Raw genomic sequence first — 18,453 nt, forward strand, 5'->3', positions numbered from 1 at the left:
GACTAATTTGCAATGTTATTTTATGTAAATTGAATAGGTAGTACACTTTGCATGCACCTATGTAACAAGTTACAAATAGGTGTAAATTTTACCAAGTATTTATTTTCAAAGTAAAAAAAATTCAGATGTTTAAACATTGCATCAATAGTAGTAAACAGTAATTTCCAGCATGATTAAATCTATTGCCTAATTTCAGGAAAGGTATATAAAGTAGTTTCATTAAAAGTGTTTTATTTAATAAGTTTTACATAGTATTTATTACTGTTTCAGGTTGTGGGACAGATGCTCCTAGATGAACAGAAGATCCAAAAGGCAAAGACAACTCCAGAGACAATCACCTGTAAAAGAAAAATAAACATTAAACAGGGACACTACTTTTATTATCACCAATGCCTAATAATAAGCCCCAAAAATCCTAACTGCCTATCTTTTAAGATAGGCTCAGCAAGGCCTATCCTTCCTCTGATTTTAGTTCAGAGCTTGTTCCCTGAATGGGTGCATTACATCCACCACTTCAGTGCCATCAACACATTGTACATATACTTTACAGAAAGCACTGTACAATGCATGCCAGGCACTAGAGTTTTAGATGCATCCACCCATTCAGCAAACAAGCCCTGTAAGAATTAACAATGTCACCATTGTTAAGGGTCCCTAAACCTATGCAATTCTAGTCCATCTATTAGATGGGTAGTAGAGCAAAGCTCTGAAAAAGCCAAGACAGGGAAATCTGCAAGACTGCCTGGTCCCCTTCTATGAAATGGGGTAGGATCAGTACAAACTGCATCAATCCCTGTGGGTTGTAACAGTAGGACATTGTTACACACCTATAAATGGACTAGATATAAGAATTATGATTTAAGTGTCATTGATATAGCTAAAACATGGAATTCAAACTCACCCACTTTGTAGATTTCCTTTTGCAGAGTAAAGGAGCCTCAGTCCATGCATCACTCACTCATCTGAAAAATATGTAAACAAATTAACTTCAGATTTAAAACTGACCTAGCTTTACTTTTAAAATTAGCATTCAGTACTTTAAAAATTCAGATGGGAAATGTTTAATTTCTTTAAGGAATGTTCAGTGTCAAAAGGGGGGGGGGGGGGTGTCCATTTACTGTAACTTACATTTTAGTGTGGGCTTCATCCACTATTCTGATGTTGGCTGGAACATTTGTGCCAGCTGCTGGTTTGAAAGGGAGGCATACCATGTGCCAATTCAGGAAGCTTTCCACATTCCTCACTGCATGTCAGCTCAGGACCTCACTACCATGTTGGGAGGCAGTTGAAGACTAACCAATCAACATCCCAGGCTGGAGAGCAGTGCCAGCTCGGGGACAATTCACCACCTGCAAAAAATTTAATACCCTTAACAATCTACACCATCTAGCTCATCTTTACCATTACCTAGCCTCCAAACTTTACATTTGTCAGCATTAAACTGCATCTGGTAGGCTTAACCATTTCAAGACTATTTAGGGCATCAGTTTTTTTATATGATATTTCTGCAACTATTGCAGTCTAAACCAAAATCTGGTGTGAATAACCGAGGTCTAAGGACAGCCTTTAGGCACTACTTTCAACATTTCTGCCCCCAATTTAACCCCATTTATACTATCATTTCCTTTGGTATAACCACGCCCTAATCAACTTTAGTCAGCACTCCCAATGATGCTAGCCTCTTATCAATTTTGTGCCACTATCAAAATCTCTGCTAAAGTCAAAGTACACAAAATCACAAACCTTATCACTATTTCCTCAACTATGTAACCTAAACCATGAACAGCCAGTAGTCAAATTATGCAATTCATGTATCTAGTCACGTTTCTCAAAAAGAAGTGATGCTACTTGCAAATGTTAAATTCTAGTAACTTTCCTCAGAATAGACCAAGCTAATTGGCCGCTAACTTAAACGATAAAATTAAGTTTACAAAATTTTCCTTTAAAGCTTACCATATTAGGAACTTTCTGCGACTGGCATTTACCCGACATGCTGTATTAAATAGAGTAAAAACGGTATACAGTATTTAGTCTAGTAAAACTACGGTAAATTAAATATGATAAACTTGCATTCTTTAAGCATGGGCTGCATAGTAAGTGAACTAAACTAAATGTTAAGCACCCTGGCAAACCACTTCGTTCTATTCAATTTCTTTAATTAATCACTTTGTCCGGCTAGAATTTTTAGATTAGATTAAAGGAACACCCTCCCTGGTAACGGCTGAACTAGTTAACCAAATACAAATATTTAGGTAAAATACTTTCATAAAACCCGTCTACTTCCCCCACCAGTAGACTTGTTCAGCTAAAGGCATAATGTAATGTTCCACTTTAGTAAATAAAGACTTAACAAAACACTACCCCATCTGTGTAGTTACCGGTTACCTGACATTCTACGCTTAAAATAACCCATCTATTCCCCCATAATTGTTCGATATAACTTACCTCTCACCCGCTGGTCGAGTACACAGCAGTATATATCCTCCTCCATCACTCACCGCGTGGATACTATTTCACTCTGGCCGCAAATTGCCTCAAATCACCTACGTTGTCCATAAACATATATAGAAGAGCAACTGACCGTAACAGCCGTATAGCGATCATCACATAACGTGGGAACATTAGTAGTACTGCTGTCAAAACATAGATGGCGCCACGACAAACGGTAATTCCTATGGACTCTGATACAAGACACTTCGTACATTGACAACATCGCACACTAATATTTTTACCACTTCAGACACCAACTTTAGACGTTTCGCATATGTGTACGTGTTCCATATTAAAACGACAATATAATGCTATTAACAATTAAAATCTTCTATTTAACAGGCATATAGTTATTAAATGAAGTTTAGTGATGTAATACGACATAATCCGGAGTTGGTAAGGACGCCGCCCGCCAGCGTAAACACAACACACCCGAATGCCCACAAACACGATACAACGCACAAAACACAACACTTCTGTCAGTTTTTTGATAAACTCCTTTTATATTTATTATGTGATAGTTATACTTGCATAAAATGATAACTATTATAGGTAAGCGCCTAATATTTAATATTAATCAATAAAAAAGAAGTCAGAAGCCACACGCCTGTCTGTACATGTCTTTTGTGTAAAAGTATTTTGGGCGCTCATGTACTTGTGCGCTAGCTGGCGTTCACACCTGTTCTCGCCTACAAGCATTAGAATTAAACAAACGAATTTATTTTTTCATTTATATATAAGAAGAGAAGGCTACTCTTGAGTCTGTAATATTCATCTGATCACTGGTCTCCCATTTGGTCCTCATTGATTTATAAAATAAAAAAAAAAAAATAAAATGTTTATTTAGGTAAGGTACATACATACAATAAATTTTTACAAAGATTGTTTGACTTATTGGTAGAGCTAGTACATACAATGCCTAAAGCCACTATTACGCAAAGCGTTTCGGGCATGATAAACTTAAATGACAAGCTTAATACTAATTGAGCATAATGAGTAGAATGAAAACAAGAAATGAAAACATAGATGAAAAAGCAGCACAAATACAATTATGTCGACAAACAGCGCTCTTAAAAAAAAAAAAAAAAAAAAAAAAACAGACATTGGATGACATTAGAGGGGTAAGGTAGGTTACAGGGAATTTATTAGGTATAGCTTCGCTTTTAACTTAAACTGGTTGAGAGAGGTACAGTCTTTAACATGGTTGGGAAGGTCATTCCACATTCTGGGCCCCTTGATTTGTAGAGCATTTCTAGTTTGATTAAGTCGTACTCTAGGAATATCAAAACTGTCTTACTTAAAACTTATCTTAACTTATCTTACTTAAAAACTTAATATCAAAACTTATCTTACTATTATTGAATGTCAATAACCGTATTATGCAATTTCAATTTCTTCTATTTCTTTCTTTATTATGCACCCCATACCCATCCCGTGGGCGGTGGTGTAAAGGTTTACAGAGGCACATAATCGGTTCAGGAACTGAACCCTCTAGTTCGGTTAGCTAAGCAAGTAAGTGTTTGACGCTAGTTACAAAATTATTAATGTTGTATACACATGTACACACACTCATACATACATGTATGTACGACGACTGGATCACTGTGAACAGGAGGCTGTTATGGCAGCAAACACTCTCCAGGCGACCATATATCTTGGATAAGTCGCTCCACACAATTGTCGCTTGGACCGTCGACTTCCTATGGCGTCACCTCTTACATATTTACGTCTTATTTCGTTATGAAATTAGATTATTTCAGAGTAAAAATAGGTTTGATCATGTTCTACGTGTAGCACCAACATTATAGTAAGTAAATATACCATATTTCTTCATTACTTACGTAATGCTAGGACGATTTGTGTAGGTTTGGGCCGATTTGGGTAATTCTATGGACCCGCCAGAACGCACTTCTCGGCCTACTATGCAAGGCCCGATTTGCCTAATAAGCCAAGTTTTCCAGAATTAAAATATTTTCTCTAATTTTTTCTTATGAAATGATAGAGCAACCCATTTCATTATGTATGAGGTCAATTTTTTTTATTGGAGTTAAAATTAACGTAGATATATGACCGAACCTAACCAACCCTACCTACCTAGTAGCCAGAACGCACTTCTCAGCCTACTATGCAAGGCTCGATTTGCCTAATAAGCCAAGTTTTCATGACTTAATTGTTTTTCGACAACCTAACCTACGTAACCTAACCTAACCTAACTTTTTCCGCTACCTAACCTAACCTAACCTATAAAGATGGGTTAGGTTAGGTTAGGTAGGGTTGGTTAGGTTCGGTCATATATCTACGTTAATTTTAACTCCAATAAAAAAATATTGACCTCATACATAATGAAATGGGTAGCTTTATCATTTCATAAGAAATAAATTTGAGAAAATATATTAATTCAGGAAAACTTCAGGAAAACCCACCCAACTGGGCGGCAGCTTTAGTCATGTGCTCCACACCCACCCAACTGGGCGGCAGCTTAACAGTCATGTGCTCCACACCCACGCAACTGGGCAGCAGCTTAACAGTCATGTGCTCCACACCCACCCAACTGGGCGGCAGCTTAACAGTCATGTGCTTCACACCCACCCAACTGGGCGGCAGCTTTACAGTCATGTGCTCCACACCCAACCAACTGGGCGGCAGCTTTACAGTCATGTGCTTCACACCCAACCAACTGGGCGGCAGCTTTACAGTCATGTGCTCCACACCCACCCAACTGGGCGGCAGCTTTACAGTCATGTGCTCCACACCCACCCAACTGGGCGGCAGCTTTACAGTCATGTGCTCCACACCCAACAAACTGGGCGGCAGCTTTACAGTCATGTGCTCCACACCCACCCAACTGGGCGGCAGCTTTACAGTCATGTGCTCCACACCCACCCAACTGGGCAGCAGCTTTACAGTCATGTGCTCCACACCCAACCAACTGGGCGGCAGCTTAACAGTCATGTGCTCTACACCCATCCAACTGGGCGACGACTTTACAATCATTTGCATGAATTACTTACAGTAAGCAAATTTTAGATACTTCGCTAAGATTTTGGGCAGCACATCATTATAAATGAAGTACTTACACTTTTCTTGGACACCAATGATGGTGTTATCTCTGAATTCCGCGATTTTTTTTAAATTCCAGTACTGTATATAATGACGCAAAGTATGCGAATAGTTCTGCAATAGTGATCCTATCCTGCGTCATAATTTACATACATATCTACTTCTATTTTGTGTATTAAAATTACTACATTTTTGTTAATTTATTTCTGTAAATGATGATGATGATAAATTTCAATAAATGTAAGTAAGAACATAAGAACGGAAACTGGTCGCGTAAATGGAAATGGTTGGGTACATTTCCTTTCACCTACCTAATGTGAATATTCATGTGTCCGGACACTGGCGATGGTGTGGTATTGCCCATTTATTTGACCATATCTTTGCTTTCATTTAAGATATGTTTTCCTTGAAATGTATTTACATTATCGTCTACATCTGTCTTTATTCTGAAATAAAAACCTTTGACGTTACTTTGCATATATGTACATTAATTATAAAATTGATTGGCTTGTGTGCAGGCCTTCACACTCCCTGAGCGAGCCATCAAGTAACTATAAAAAGACATATATCTTCACTTTCACTTCAGTTATATTTATACCAAAGTATTAACATGCAGCTTATATGTCTTTCTGATGACATAAAAAACTTCGTTTTTTACAATATCTAGATTCAATTAACATTGATTTTCAAAAGGTCATAGTTCCCATCGAAAGGGAGAGCGTCGGCCAAGAAGCCTTGTTTAAAATATGAATATTTTTCCTCTCTAATAAGGTATAATCTCTGTGATGCATTAACACAAACTATTTTATATCTGCCTTTCTGATAACATATATAAATATAATCTTTATTTGTGAATATTTGTTAATTAAGCAATATATCAGAGAGCGTGTAGGGTTCGGTGTTCTATGAACGAAAAGGACAGGAGTAGTTTAAATAGCGAACGCATACCAACGAATAACGCTAGTATCTATATAACAAATTTATTGTCATGTGGAATTGATTTAACTTCCAGACACTTTTTTTTAATAAATATTAAATATTTTGTGGCTGTTTATGAAAAATATTATTATAAATACACATTCTACTTGTTAATATTACCAATTAAATTTGCGACAATTTGAGCCATGAAATACGACGACTGGATCACTGTGTACAGGAGGCTGTTATGGCAGCAAACACTCTCCAGGCGACCATATATCTTGGATAAGTCGCTCCACACAATTGTCGCTTGGACCGTCGACTTCCTATGGCGTCACCTCTCACATATTTACGTCTCATTTCGTTATGAAATTAGATTATTTCAGAGTAGAAATAGGTTTGATCATGTTCTACGTGTAGCACCAACATTATAGTAAGTAAATATACCATATTTCTTCATTACTTACGTAATGCTAGGGCGATTTGTGTAGTTTTGGGCCGATTTGGGCCGATTTGGGTAATTCTATGGGTCCGCAAGGAGGGAGGCAGGCAGGCAGAGGCTGGGTGGTAGGGAGGGAGTGGATGGAGATGGATGGAGGGATGGACTGATGGATGGATTGATGGAGGGAGGGAGAGAGGGATGGCGCTATGATTGTTGCGGTGAAGCAGAGAGAGCGTGTGCATGGGAAGTTTGGGGGGGGAGGGGGAGTGTCGTTGGTGGGGGAAGGGACCAGCTCACAACCAGATGTTTAGATGGAAGGAAGGAGGGAGGAAGGGATGGAGGGGAGGGAGGGAAGGAGGGAGGGAAGGAGGGAGGGGAGGGAGGGAAGGAGGGAGGGAAGGGAGGGAGGGAAGGAGGGAGGGAGGGAGGAATGGAGGGAAGGAGGGAGGGAGGGAGCTGGGAAGGAGGGAGGGAGGGATGGAGGAAGGGAAGGAGGGATGAAGGGAGTGATGGAGGGAAGAAGAGAGGGAGGGAGGGATGGAGCAATGGATGATGAGGTGAAGCAGAGAGAGAGCGTGTGTATGGGAAGTATGGGGGGGGGGGGCGGGTGGGGGTGTGTTTGTCGGTGGTGGGGAAGGGAAGAGATAAGCCTAACGCTTGACCTAGTTAACCAGATGTTTTTTATTTAATTCTGGATGTACATCATATATATTTTTGATTACAGATTTTGTTTAGTAATATTATTATGATAATAAAAAGTTATAAAATACTTGTTTCATGAATGATGGATATTCTCCAGGTTGTCTCTGGCTGGCTGGCAGTCTACTGAGCCATTTCCCAGAAGGGTCTTGGGGGGGGGGGGGGAGGCAGTGAGGGTGTGGAGGTAGAGGTTCAGTGAGGGTGAGGGAAGGGATGAAAGGGGTAGGCGGCCTGCTTGCCATGTGAGGACCCTCTGATACAAAGACAAACACAATACCGACCTTCGGTAATATCGACCGCCAGACCGTTATATGAGGCTCTAAATACCGGTCTCCCAAACCGGTCGTTATTACCGGCAGATCGGTATAAAAGAGGCCGTTAAATTGAGTGGATACTGTAACTTTGAACATTTTTGGCCAAGACTGTCTGGTAGCAGCATCAATCGTTCTGGAGGTGTTAAGAGGAAGAAGGTTGTCCTAATAATTAAATACAAGTTGTGTGTTATACACCTCAACCAGTGAGGCATCACAGGCAAGCCAAATGCCTTCAACAAGTGAGGCGCAAGCAAGCGCCTTCAACAAGTGAGGCGCAAGCAAGCGCCTTCAACAAGTGAGGCGCAAGCAAGCGCCTTCAACAAGTGAGGCGCAAGCAAGTGCCTTCAACAAGTGAGGCGCAAGCAAGCGCCTTCAACAAGTGAGGCACAAGCAAGCGCCTTCAACAAGTGAGGCCTCACAGGCAACCCAAATGCCTTCAACCAGTGAGGCTTCAGCAGCTGGCAGTCAAAACTAACTTTGCTTAATGAACTGTACAGTAATTTTAAGTGTTAATTTTAGTGTTGTGTTAGTATAGGTTACGTAAATTGTTAACAATTCTTAACTTCAAGATGTGTGGCATCAATCAAGAAGACAAACACCAACAAGGTAAGTTGAGGTCTCTAGTTGAATATTTAATAATTATATGTGGCAAGACAATTCAAATTGCTGTTTGTAGTATAAGAATAGTTGGAAATGGTCACTTTTGGACTCAGAGGTGAAAAAGTACCATTATCTGGAACACGTGAATATCCGGCTGGGGGCCTTCCCATATAGTCCGGATAATCGAGTGGAGACAGTATATATATATATAAAATTTTAATCTCAAGCTTGTAGTTTGTAGTTTCCATAAGAAATTTAAGCTAGCTGACCCTCATAAGCTGAAACAGACTTTAATTTACCATTAATTCAAGAGGATAGGAATCAGAGAAATAAAGATAGCAGTACTGGAGAAAACATGAGGAGAGAGGAACCAAGCAGAGATAAAATGACAGATAATGAAAGTAAAACTTACACTGGAAGAGAGACTTACACTGAGAAATAAAGTCAAGTGAGAAAGTGAACACAGGAGGCCATGTGTGTAAATATAATATTCAGCAACTTTTTTAACAGTATAATGCAAGCATAAAATTCATATTACATTAAGAGTAAATTTCCAAGATTTGAAATATTAAAGATACCAGTCAATAGTAAAATGATTAATACAGAATGCAAACAAAAATGATGTTAGTTTTGGGAAATAACACTTATGAAAAAGTACAAGAGCACATGTTAATTAAAGAAATATTTGTGACACACTTGAAGGAGAATAAACTCACTGGTAATCTCGGCTGCCTCATGGACATTATTTAACTTGCATTAGGCACAATGCACAACACTGGAACAAACAGTTTGAGGTAACAATTTTGAGCTAATAATGTGTGTGTGATGAATGCAACTATTCTATATGTTTAACATCGATACTTCATAAAGATGTATCTAAGCAATGTTAAAACTGTTGTTTACACATATGACAACAAATCAATGTATGGTTCTTACATAACACAACACACACTACATCTGCACATTACACAATCATTTTGGTTTCTTGCTAATTTTAAGATCTTATCTATAAATAAACAAAGCAATATGGCGATAAACAATTCTACACGAACAAATGTAATAAAAAACTTGATATAATGCTCTTGATATAGCTTAGAGAATGAAATGTGAGTGATGTATAAAAATATTGACTGGGAGCCATGAAATGTATTAACAATGTTAGAGCTGTGACTAGATTATGATGGTGGCTCAAGATGCCCTCTGATGAGCCAGCAACTTCCTGCCCCACACCGTAACGGTTTCATTTCTCGCATAAATCTTTTACATTACTATTTCATTTACATAAAATCTATATTCTAAATCAAAATATTGATATAAAATGATTACAAATCTGATACTGTGAACATCATTTACTCAAGTGTTGCTCACTTGCTTTTGCTTCATTTGTACACACATAGTACTATGATGTGTAGACATGCACCATGTTGGAATTTGTTTTAGAATTACACATACAGTACTTCAATGAATACATCTTTTGCTGTATTGAATGGATCATCAAAAGAAACATGTATGGATGAAATATTTATAAGTGTACTCTGATGTCATCTACATTGCTGGGGAACATAGCAAGTACCCTCAAGTTATATTTTCATAATTTATATGATCTATGCAAGATTGACGGTGTTCCAGTGTCTGAAGGCCCATCAGCGTAGACGGACACAACTGAGGGACCTTCAATCGAACACACAGATTCCTCTGGAGTTTTGCTGATGTCACCCTCGCAACCTTCCAGTGAGAGTGGCAGAGGGCGCTGGTGGTGGCGATGGAATGACTGGTGGGGAAATAAATAAATTAAGATATTACAGAAAAGAGTGCGTGGTCTGGGACAATTATACTGAGTTGATAATGTAACGTGCAAATACGAAGTGGTAATGGTCTATACTACAATTAAGTGCCACACGGTACAGTATCATATCCGACTTCTTACTGCTGATTGAATACGAAGGGGTACATATACATGTTCAGGTAATTATTTTAACTAACATGGGCATAAATGTTTAGGTGATTATGTCAACATAGACTTAGGAGATAATTTTAATGTGGTCATATATGCTTAGGTGATAATTTTAACATAGGCATTGTGTTTACATGATAATTTTATCGTCATATATGTTTAGGTGAATATTTAATCTAGTGTATGTAAATATGTTTTGGTGACAATTTTTACACAGGTATATATATACGTTTAGGTGATAATTTTAATATGAGCATACATGTTTGGGCGATTATTTTAATGCAGGCACATATGTTTAGGTGATTATTTTAAAGATGAACATATACATTTAGATGATTATTTTAACATGTGCATATATATATATAAACACAGTCTCCGTGGTGTAGTGGTAAGACACTCGCCTGGCGTTCCGCGAGCGCTATGTCATGGGTTCGAATCCTGGCCGGGGAGGATTTACTGGGCGCAATCCCTTAACTGTAGCCTCTGTTTAACGCAACAGTAAAATGTGTACTTGGATGAAAAAACGATTCTTCGCGGCAGGGGATCGTATTCCAGGGACCTGCCCGAAACGCTACGCGTACTAGTGGCTGTACAAGAATGTAACAACTCTTGTATATATCTCAAAAAAAAAAAAAAAAAAAAATATGTTTAGGTGATAAGCATATATGCCTACATTAAACTTAGGTGATAATTTTTTAAGTTTAAAGATGACAGACATGTATAACACATTTTAGACTTTATGACAAAACAAACACAAAAGTACCTTTTCTCGACTTCCTGTGCGACTCTGTAAAACAAAGCATTTGTTCATAATTTGTCATTACATGAAACTTGAATCATAACCTGATCTAAAGTATTATCTATATGAAAAGGAGTTCTATTTAATGCTGGGATACTTTAAGAGTCCACAAGCTGGTATTTAAACACCTGCAAGTACTGTACAATATGCATAAACACCTGCAAGTACTGTACACTATGTATAAACACCTGCAAGTACTGTACAATATGCATAAACACCTGCAAGTACTGTACAATATGCATAAACACCTGCAAGTACTGTACAATATGCATAAACACCTGCAAGTACTGTACACTATGCATAAACACCTGCAAGTACTGTACACTATGCATAAACACCTGCAAGTACTGTACACTATGCATAAACACCTGCAAGTAATGTACAATATGCATAAACACCTGCAAGTAATGTACAATATGCATAAACCCCTGTAAGTAATGTACAATATGCATAAACCCCTGTAAGTAATGTACAATATGCATAAACCCCTGTAAGTAATGTACAATATGCATAAACCCCTGTAAGTACTGTACAATATGCATAAACACCTGTAAGTAATGTACAATATGCATAAACACCTGCAAGTAATGTACAATATGCATAAACCCCTGTAAGTAATGTACAATATGCATAAACACCTGTAAGTAATGTACAATATGCATAAACACCTGTAAGTAATGTACAATATGCATAAACACCTGCAAGTAATGTACAATATGCATAAACACCTGCAAGTACTGTACAATATGCATAAACACCTGCAAGTAATGTACAATATGCATAAACCTGCAAGTAATGTACAATATGCATAAACACCTGCAAGTAATGTACAATATGCATAAACACCTGCAAGTAATGTACAATATGCATAAACACCTGCAAGTAATGTACAATATGCATAAACACCTGTAAGTAATGTATGACGTAAAAACACCTACAAATGCTGTACAATATGCATAAACACCTGCAAGTACTATAAAGTATGAATAAATACAGTCGACCATTCACTCCGTGGAAAGACGAATGAAGCTCGACAGGCTGTCTGCCAGAATGTTGGAAACTCCCTGAATGTGAACAGTACAGAGAGCTAAACCCCAAGAACTCTGCAAAAGAACCACCTGAAGCGATCAGCCCCAAAGAGCCACTGACCGAAGGGACCAACCCCCTTGGTTGAGACAATGAACCACAGGGGAGCAGTTCGAATAGAGCAGGATCATCAAGTCCCGAGGAAACTGAATCTGGAGCAGCGCCTGCCACACCGTCGCAAACTCCCACACCATGCTGTGAGCCCGACATAAGGATAGCCCCCATTGACCCTGGCCAGACTGGTGAGCACTGGTCACAAAGCCTCATCCGAGAGATGAGGCATCCATGAGGGAAGAGGAAGGGGCCATGGACTAAAAAAGAAAAACCCGAAGAGGAAGCCGGCAACACAGCAACTGACGCAAATACACCGGGAACCGAAACCAGAGATCTCGAAAGGGGTGAAAGAGGATGACCCTAAGATACCAGAAGTCTTCGAAGCCAAACCCTGCCCAACGGATCAACCACCAAAGTTCAGGCTCCCGCACAGCTGCTCGAGCAACTGCCGAGTGACCCGGGTCCCTCTCAAAAACAGCTGAAGGCAGGTCTGCAGCTAGAGCAGGGCTGCAGGAGGGAGAGAAAGGGACGCAGTTCGAGAATCCCTTATGAGGCCCAGCCAAGTCCGAACCTGGGACGGAAAGGGAAAGGTTATTATCAGGAGAAAGTGCCAAGCCATTACAACTATATAGCACTTGGAAGGGGTCAGAAGCAGAATACATGATTTGGGATGGGACGGGGGAAAGGAATGGCCAGTTGGGAAGATATGCCCAACTATTTGGACGGTTGGGGATTGAACGCTGATCTGCATGAAGCGAGACCGTCGCTCTACCATCCACCCAAAGTGGTTGAACCTGGGATGGAACCAAATGGGACTTTTGCCAGTTTACCAGGAATCCGAACCTGATGAGCTGGGAAAGAACCTGACCCCTGGCTAGTAGACAAGCAGATTGGCTGGGAGCCCACACTAACCAGTCGTGGAGGTAGGTCAAAACCCGAATAGCAGAAGCAGATGGGCGCACCACGCCCAGAGTTAAGTATATGAAAACTTGAGGTGCCAGATTCAAACCGAATGGAAGACAACAAAAGCGTAAGCCTGTCGCCCCACCTTAAACCTCAACCAATCCCTAAACCCCAGATGAATCAGGATGTGCCAATAAGCGTCCCGGGGGTCCAGGGAAATCATCCAAGTGCCCGGCCCATGAACGAGCCGGACCTGGAACAATATGGTCATCCCAAAAGAAGGGCGAGAAATCAACTGGTTCACAAGCGAAGCCACTTCGAGATGACCCCAACAAAGGGACAGGGAAGAAGCCTGCCCCAGAAACCCGACCACCTGACAGAGGAAAGGGCCACCCAACTCCACCAAAGGTTGGAAGAAATGACCCGAAAAGCCACCGAATTGCGGGACCAAACACATCCAAAAAGAGCCAGCCTCCCCCCGATTGTCCTGTGAATGGGGCACCCCGCAAAAGGACCAATGCGAACCCCGAGAAGCCAACTACCGCACAGAGTGAACACCGTGCAGATCAGATGAAGGCGGCCCCGGGAAACCCACCGACACAAACTGGCACCAAAGGCCTACCCTGACCAACCGAGGCCCGAGCCCTGGCACGACCCTACCGAGAGGACGGGGAACACCGCCCCCCAACCCCCAAGAGCACCAAGAAGTTCAAAATAGGATGGCAACTGGCCGAAGGCGCCAGCAGAAACTGGGCAGAGACGTCCTCCGACAACTACTCGTGGTTCCCGGTAGGCATAAGAACTCTTGTGACTGATGACATCAAACTAATATAGTTGAGATAGCTTCAGGGAGCCAACACGACTCCCCACAGAAAAGAAGATAGTTATCAAAATTGCAACAAAATATCTGGTGTAAAATTAGAGATAAACATTTTTAAACATGACTTTGGCAAAGAATTACAAGAAGTAGGTTGAGGGAGCAGGATACTTGAGGAGGTTGAGGGAGCAGGATACTTGATGAGAAGGAGGTTGAGGGAGCAGGATACTTGAGGAGGAGGAGGTTGAGGGAGCAGGATACTTGATGAGGAGGAGGTCGAGGGAGCAGGATACTTGATGAGAAGGAGGTCGAGGGAGCAGGATACTTGATGAGAAGGAGGTCGAGGGAGCAGGATACTTTATGAGAAGGAGGTTGAGGGAGCAGGATACTTGATGAGAAGGAGGTCGAGGGAGCAGGATACTTGATGAGAAGGAGGTCGAGGGAGCAGGATACTTGATGAGAAGGAGGTCGAGGGAGCAGGATACTTGATGAGAAGGAGGTCGAGGGAGCAGGATACTTTATGAGAAGGAGGTTGAGGGAGCAGGATACTTGATGAGAAGGAGGTCGAGAGAGCAGGATACTTTATGAGAAGGAGGTTGAGGGAGCAGGATACTTGATGAGAAGGAGGTTGAGGGAGCAAGATACTTGATGAGAAGGAGGTTGAGGGAGCAGGATACTTGATGAGAAGGAGGTTGAGGGAGCAGGATACTTGATGAGAAGGAGGTTGAGGGAGCAGGATACTTGATGAGAAGTAGGTTCATTATTTATTATTAAACAATAATAATGTTTACTTAATGTATAATACTTATGTAACTGTTCAATCCTGGAGACTCACTTGCAGGGAGAACCTTCTGTGAGTGGCCTTACGTCCACCACGTCTCTTGGAGATATGAGGGTTGTCTTTCCTCATCGTCTTGGTGCGGAGAACCTCAAGCTGAGTGTAGACTCGTCTCAGCTCGGTCTGATGCCATGGGAACCAATCATACTACAATTACTAAGCAATAATATAAAGCTGCAATGATTATACATTTGAACAGAAAATTTACTACCTTTTTTATTTAAGGAATGAAGACACGTTCTGGATGTTAGGTGCTTAACAAATACACACCGCACTAAAATTTATCTTTATTATCACACACACTTATGCAAATGATCTGGTAGGAATTAATACTAAACTCATAATTTCCACCAATTCTTACTGAAAGATATGATTAGTAAGTGGATGGGTGACCACATAGCCACAACCTGGCCATGGCTAGAAGCCCCACAACATTCAAATTCAAATTCAAGTTTTTATTCAGGTAAAAGTACATACATAGATGATGAGTTACAAACATAATGTTGGATTTATAGAGGTAGTACATACAATACCTAAACCCACTAGTACGCATAGAATTTTGGGCAAGGTGTGGGAGAAAAAAAAAGACAGACTAAAGCTCAATAGTAATTGAGATTAAGGTATAAATTGTGTTGAAAAAAGGAATAAAGAAAAGGAGAGGGGGGGGGGGACATAGCATAAATCAGCAATATTACAAATTGGTCAACAAACAGCATTGCTTAAAATAATAAGACATGGGTTGACATTTAGGGGGTAAGGTAGATTACATGGAGGTAATTAGGTAATACTTAGTTCTACTCTTAAACCAGTTCAGAGAGGTACAGCCTTTGACATGATTAGGGAGGTTATTCCACATTCTGGGTCCCTTGATTTGTAGAGCATTTCTAGTTTGATTAAGTTGCACTTCGAATATCAGATAGGTATTTGTTTCTGGTGTGGTGCTCATGGGTTCTGTTACAACCTTCTGGGAAGCTTTTAAGGTCAGGATTGACATTGCAGTTCAGAGTTTTAAATATATAGAGTACACATGAGAGGATGTGCAGTGACTTAATATCTAACATATTCAAAGATTTGAGTAAGGGTGCCGAGTGCTGTCTGGACCCAGAGTTAGATATTGTTCTAATAGCAGCTTTGTGTTGAGTAATTAGAGGACGTAAATGATTTTGGGTAGTAGAACCCCGAGAACAAATACCATAATTTAGATGAGGATATATGAGAGTAATAGAGTGTCACCATAGCAGGGCGAGGTACATAAAATTTGAATTAGAAAGAATGCCAACAGTTTTAGAAACTTTTTTGGCTATATTTAGAATATATCCCTGGAAATTCAGCTTGTTATCGATGAGAACACCAAGGAATTTGCCATCTACTTTGTTACTGATTTGGATATTGTTTATTCTTAGATTAAATTGATTTGAAGATTTATTACCAAATAAAATATAGAAAGTTTTGTTAATGTTAAGGGTGAGTTTGTTAGCAGTTAGCCAAAGATGAATTTTATTTAGTTTAGTATTCACTGACATTTAGAGCAAGAGGGTCAGGAATGGAGAAAAGAAGGTTGTGTCATCAGCAAATAAGATTGGTTTGAGGTGTTGGGAGGCATTTGGAAGGTCTTTAATATAGATGAGAAAGAGGAGAGGGTCAAGTATGCTGCCCTGAGGAACACCAATGTTGATAGGTAGGGTGGGAGAAATTGAATTATTCACAGAAATATACTGGAGCCTGTCAGTATGGTAAGACTGAAGGTACTGCAGGGAGTGACCTTTGACTCCATAATGATGTAATTTAAGAAGAAGGTTTTGGTGGTTAACAGTGTCAAAAGCCTTATGTAGGTCCACAAATAACCCAATAGGGAACTCATTTTTATCAAGAGCTGCATGTATCAAGTTAATCATACTAATAAGTGCATTGTTAGTGCTTTTTTGGGGTCTGAAACCATATAGGCAAGAGCTAAGTATATTGTGGCTAGATAAGAGTAAAGCTGCTTGTAGATTAGTTTTTCAAATATTTTTGACAAGTTTGGCAGAATTGATATAGGTCTGAAATTGTTGACATCAGTGAGATCACCACATTTATAGACTGGGGTTATTCTCGCATTTTTTAGAATATCTGGAAAGGTTTGGAGTTCAAGTGACTTGTTGTAGAGCAATGCAATGGCAAGAGCTAGAAATCTGGAGGCTTTTTTGTAAATTAGAGTTGGTATCTCAGCAAGGGCACTAGACTTTGTTTTAAGGGAAAGGATTATCTCATTAACATCATTGGAACTAGCAGGAGTTAGGTACAGAGACACTGGATAGCTACCTGTAAAGGTAGTCTTTAACATTAGTACGGGAGGATGGAATATCATTAGCAAGGAATGTTCTCTTTGTGCAAGCACATGTTCTCATGTGCTATTTATATGTACAAAACCTTGTTCCTAAATGCTCATCTTGATCTGAAACTTTTCCTTGATAAATGAAATGACCTTCCCAACCATGTTAAAGACTGTACCTCTCTCAACCAGTTTAAGATAAAAACTAAACACTACCTAATAAATTCCCTGTAATCTACCTCACTCCTCTATTGTCAACCCATGTCTGTTATTTTCTTTTTTTTTTTTTTTTTAATCAACACTGTTTGTCAACCTATTGTATTTGTGCTGCTTTTTCAGTCATGTTCCCCCTTTTTTTTATCTTTATTTGTATTTGTTCTCAACACTTTTTATTCTTTATGCTCAATTAGTATTAAGTTCTAGATATTAATGTTTTTCTTGCCCGAAACGCATTGCGTAATAGTGGCTTTAGGCATTGTATGTACTAGCTCTATCTATATATCAATCCATTAATGTAACATCACTTGTATGTATATACCTTACCTGAATAAACATCTGAATCTGAATCTGAATCTGAAATAGAACCCATGAACACCACACCAGAAATAAATCTCTCTTTTGATATCCCGAGAGTCAGACTAAATCTGTACAAACACTCCGTGCAAATGAAAGGGCCCAGTCTTTGGAACTCAGTCCCTGATGAATTAAAAAAATTTCCAACATAAAACCTACTCAAAAGTAAACCCCAAAAGTCCCTAATTTCATCCTCATAGCATCCTACTTTGTGCTTCAAACTCACACTGAATCTTGTACTACCCACTTCTCCAATGTTAGTACAGTGCCATACTTAAGACACACATCTTTATAAGTGTAATCACCTCTGTCAATTTATATTGTAGTTATTTGTTGATATAAAAACCTTGCTACAATGTACCTTTTCATCCTATCTGATATGTTAGATTAAGGACCTGCCGGAAATGCTATGCGTGTTGTGGCTTTGCATGAATGTACATATATCTTCACCAGTCTTATGTAATCTCACCAACCTATTGTACCTAGTTGTGAATTATTATTTATTATTATTATTATTATTATCATTATTACTACTACTACTACTACTACTATTAAAAGCCAGGAATTACTGTGCAGTCTATATATTATCAACTGT

General features: G+C 39.6%; 1 protein-coding gene and 1 long non-coding RNA gene across 6 annotated transcripts in view; both read right to left on the reverse strand.

Annotated features, from left to right (window-relative positions):
- Positions 1–214: 214 nt before the first annotated feature.
- LOC138356232 (uncharacterized) lies at positions 215–3,168 on the reverse strand. 2 transcript variants are annotated; one of them, XR_011224275.1, is made up of 5 exons: positions 2,446–3,168; positions 1,954–1,993; positions 1,129–1,349; positions 902–962; positions 215–338 (listed from the first exon to the last, which is right to left on the reverse strand). It is a non-coding gene; the product is annotated as an uncharacterized lncRNA (long non-coding RNA). The 2 variants fall into 2 exon arrangements; XR_011224276.1 differs by lacking the exon at positions 1,954–1,993.
- A 5,851-nt stretch (positions 3,169–9,019) lies between these two features.
- LOC123745534 (G-protein coupled receptor 158 smog) overlaps positions 9,020–18,453 on the reverse strand; it is a 108,585-nt gene continuing 99,151 nt past the window's right edge. For 3 of the 4 annotated variants that reach the window (XM_069312007.1, XM_069312006.1, XM_069312008.1), the window contains exons 12-14: positions 14,972–15,097; positions 11,241–11,264; positions 9,020–10,294 (exon numbers count right to left, since the gene is read on the reverse strand). In XM_069312007.1, coding sequence (XP_069168108.1) covers positions 10,112–10,294; positions 11,241–11,264; positions 14,972–15,097 — 333 coding nt within the window. In that variant the 3' untranslated portion in view covers positions 9,020–10,111. The remainder of the gene's footprint in view (positions 10,295–11,240; positions 11,265–14,971; positions 15,098–18,453) is intronic. The other variant, XM_069312009.1, reaches the window with a different exon arrangement.

Source organism: Procambarus clarkii, chromosome 71, assembly GCF_040958095.1.
Source record: "Procambarus clarkii isolate CNS0578487 chromosome 71, FALCON_Pclarkii_2.0, whole genome shotgun sequence".
Taxonomy (NCBI): domain Eukaryota; kingdom Metazoa; phylum Arthropoda; class Malacostraca; order Decapoda; family Cambaridae; genus Procambarus; species Procambarus clarkii.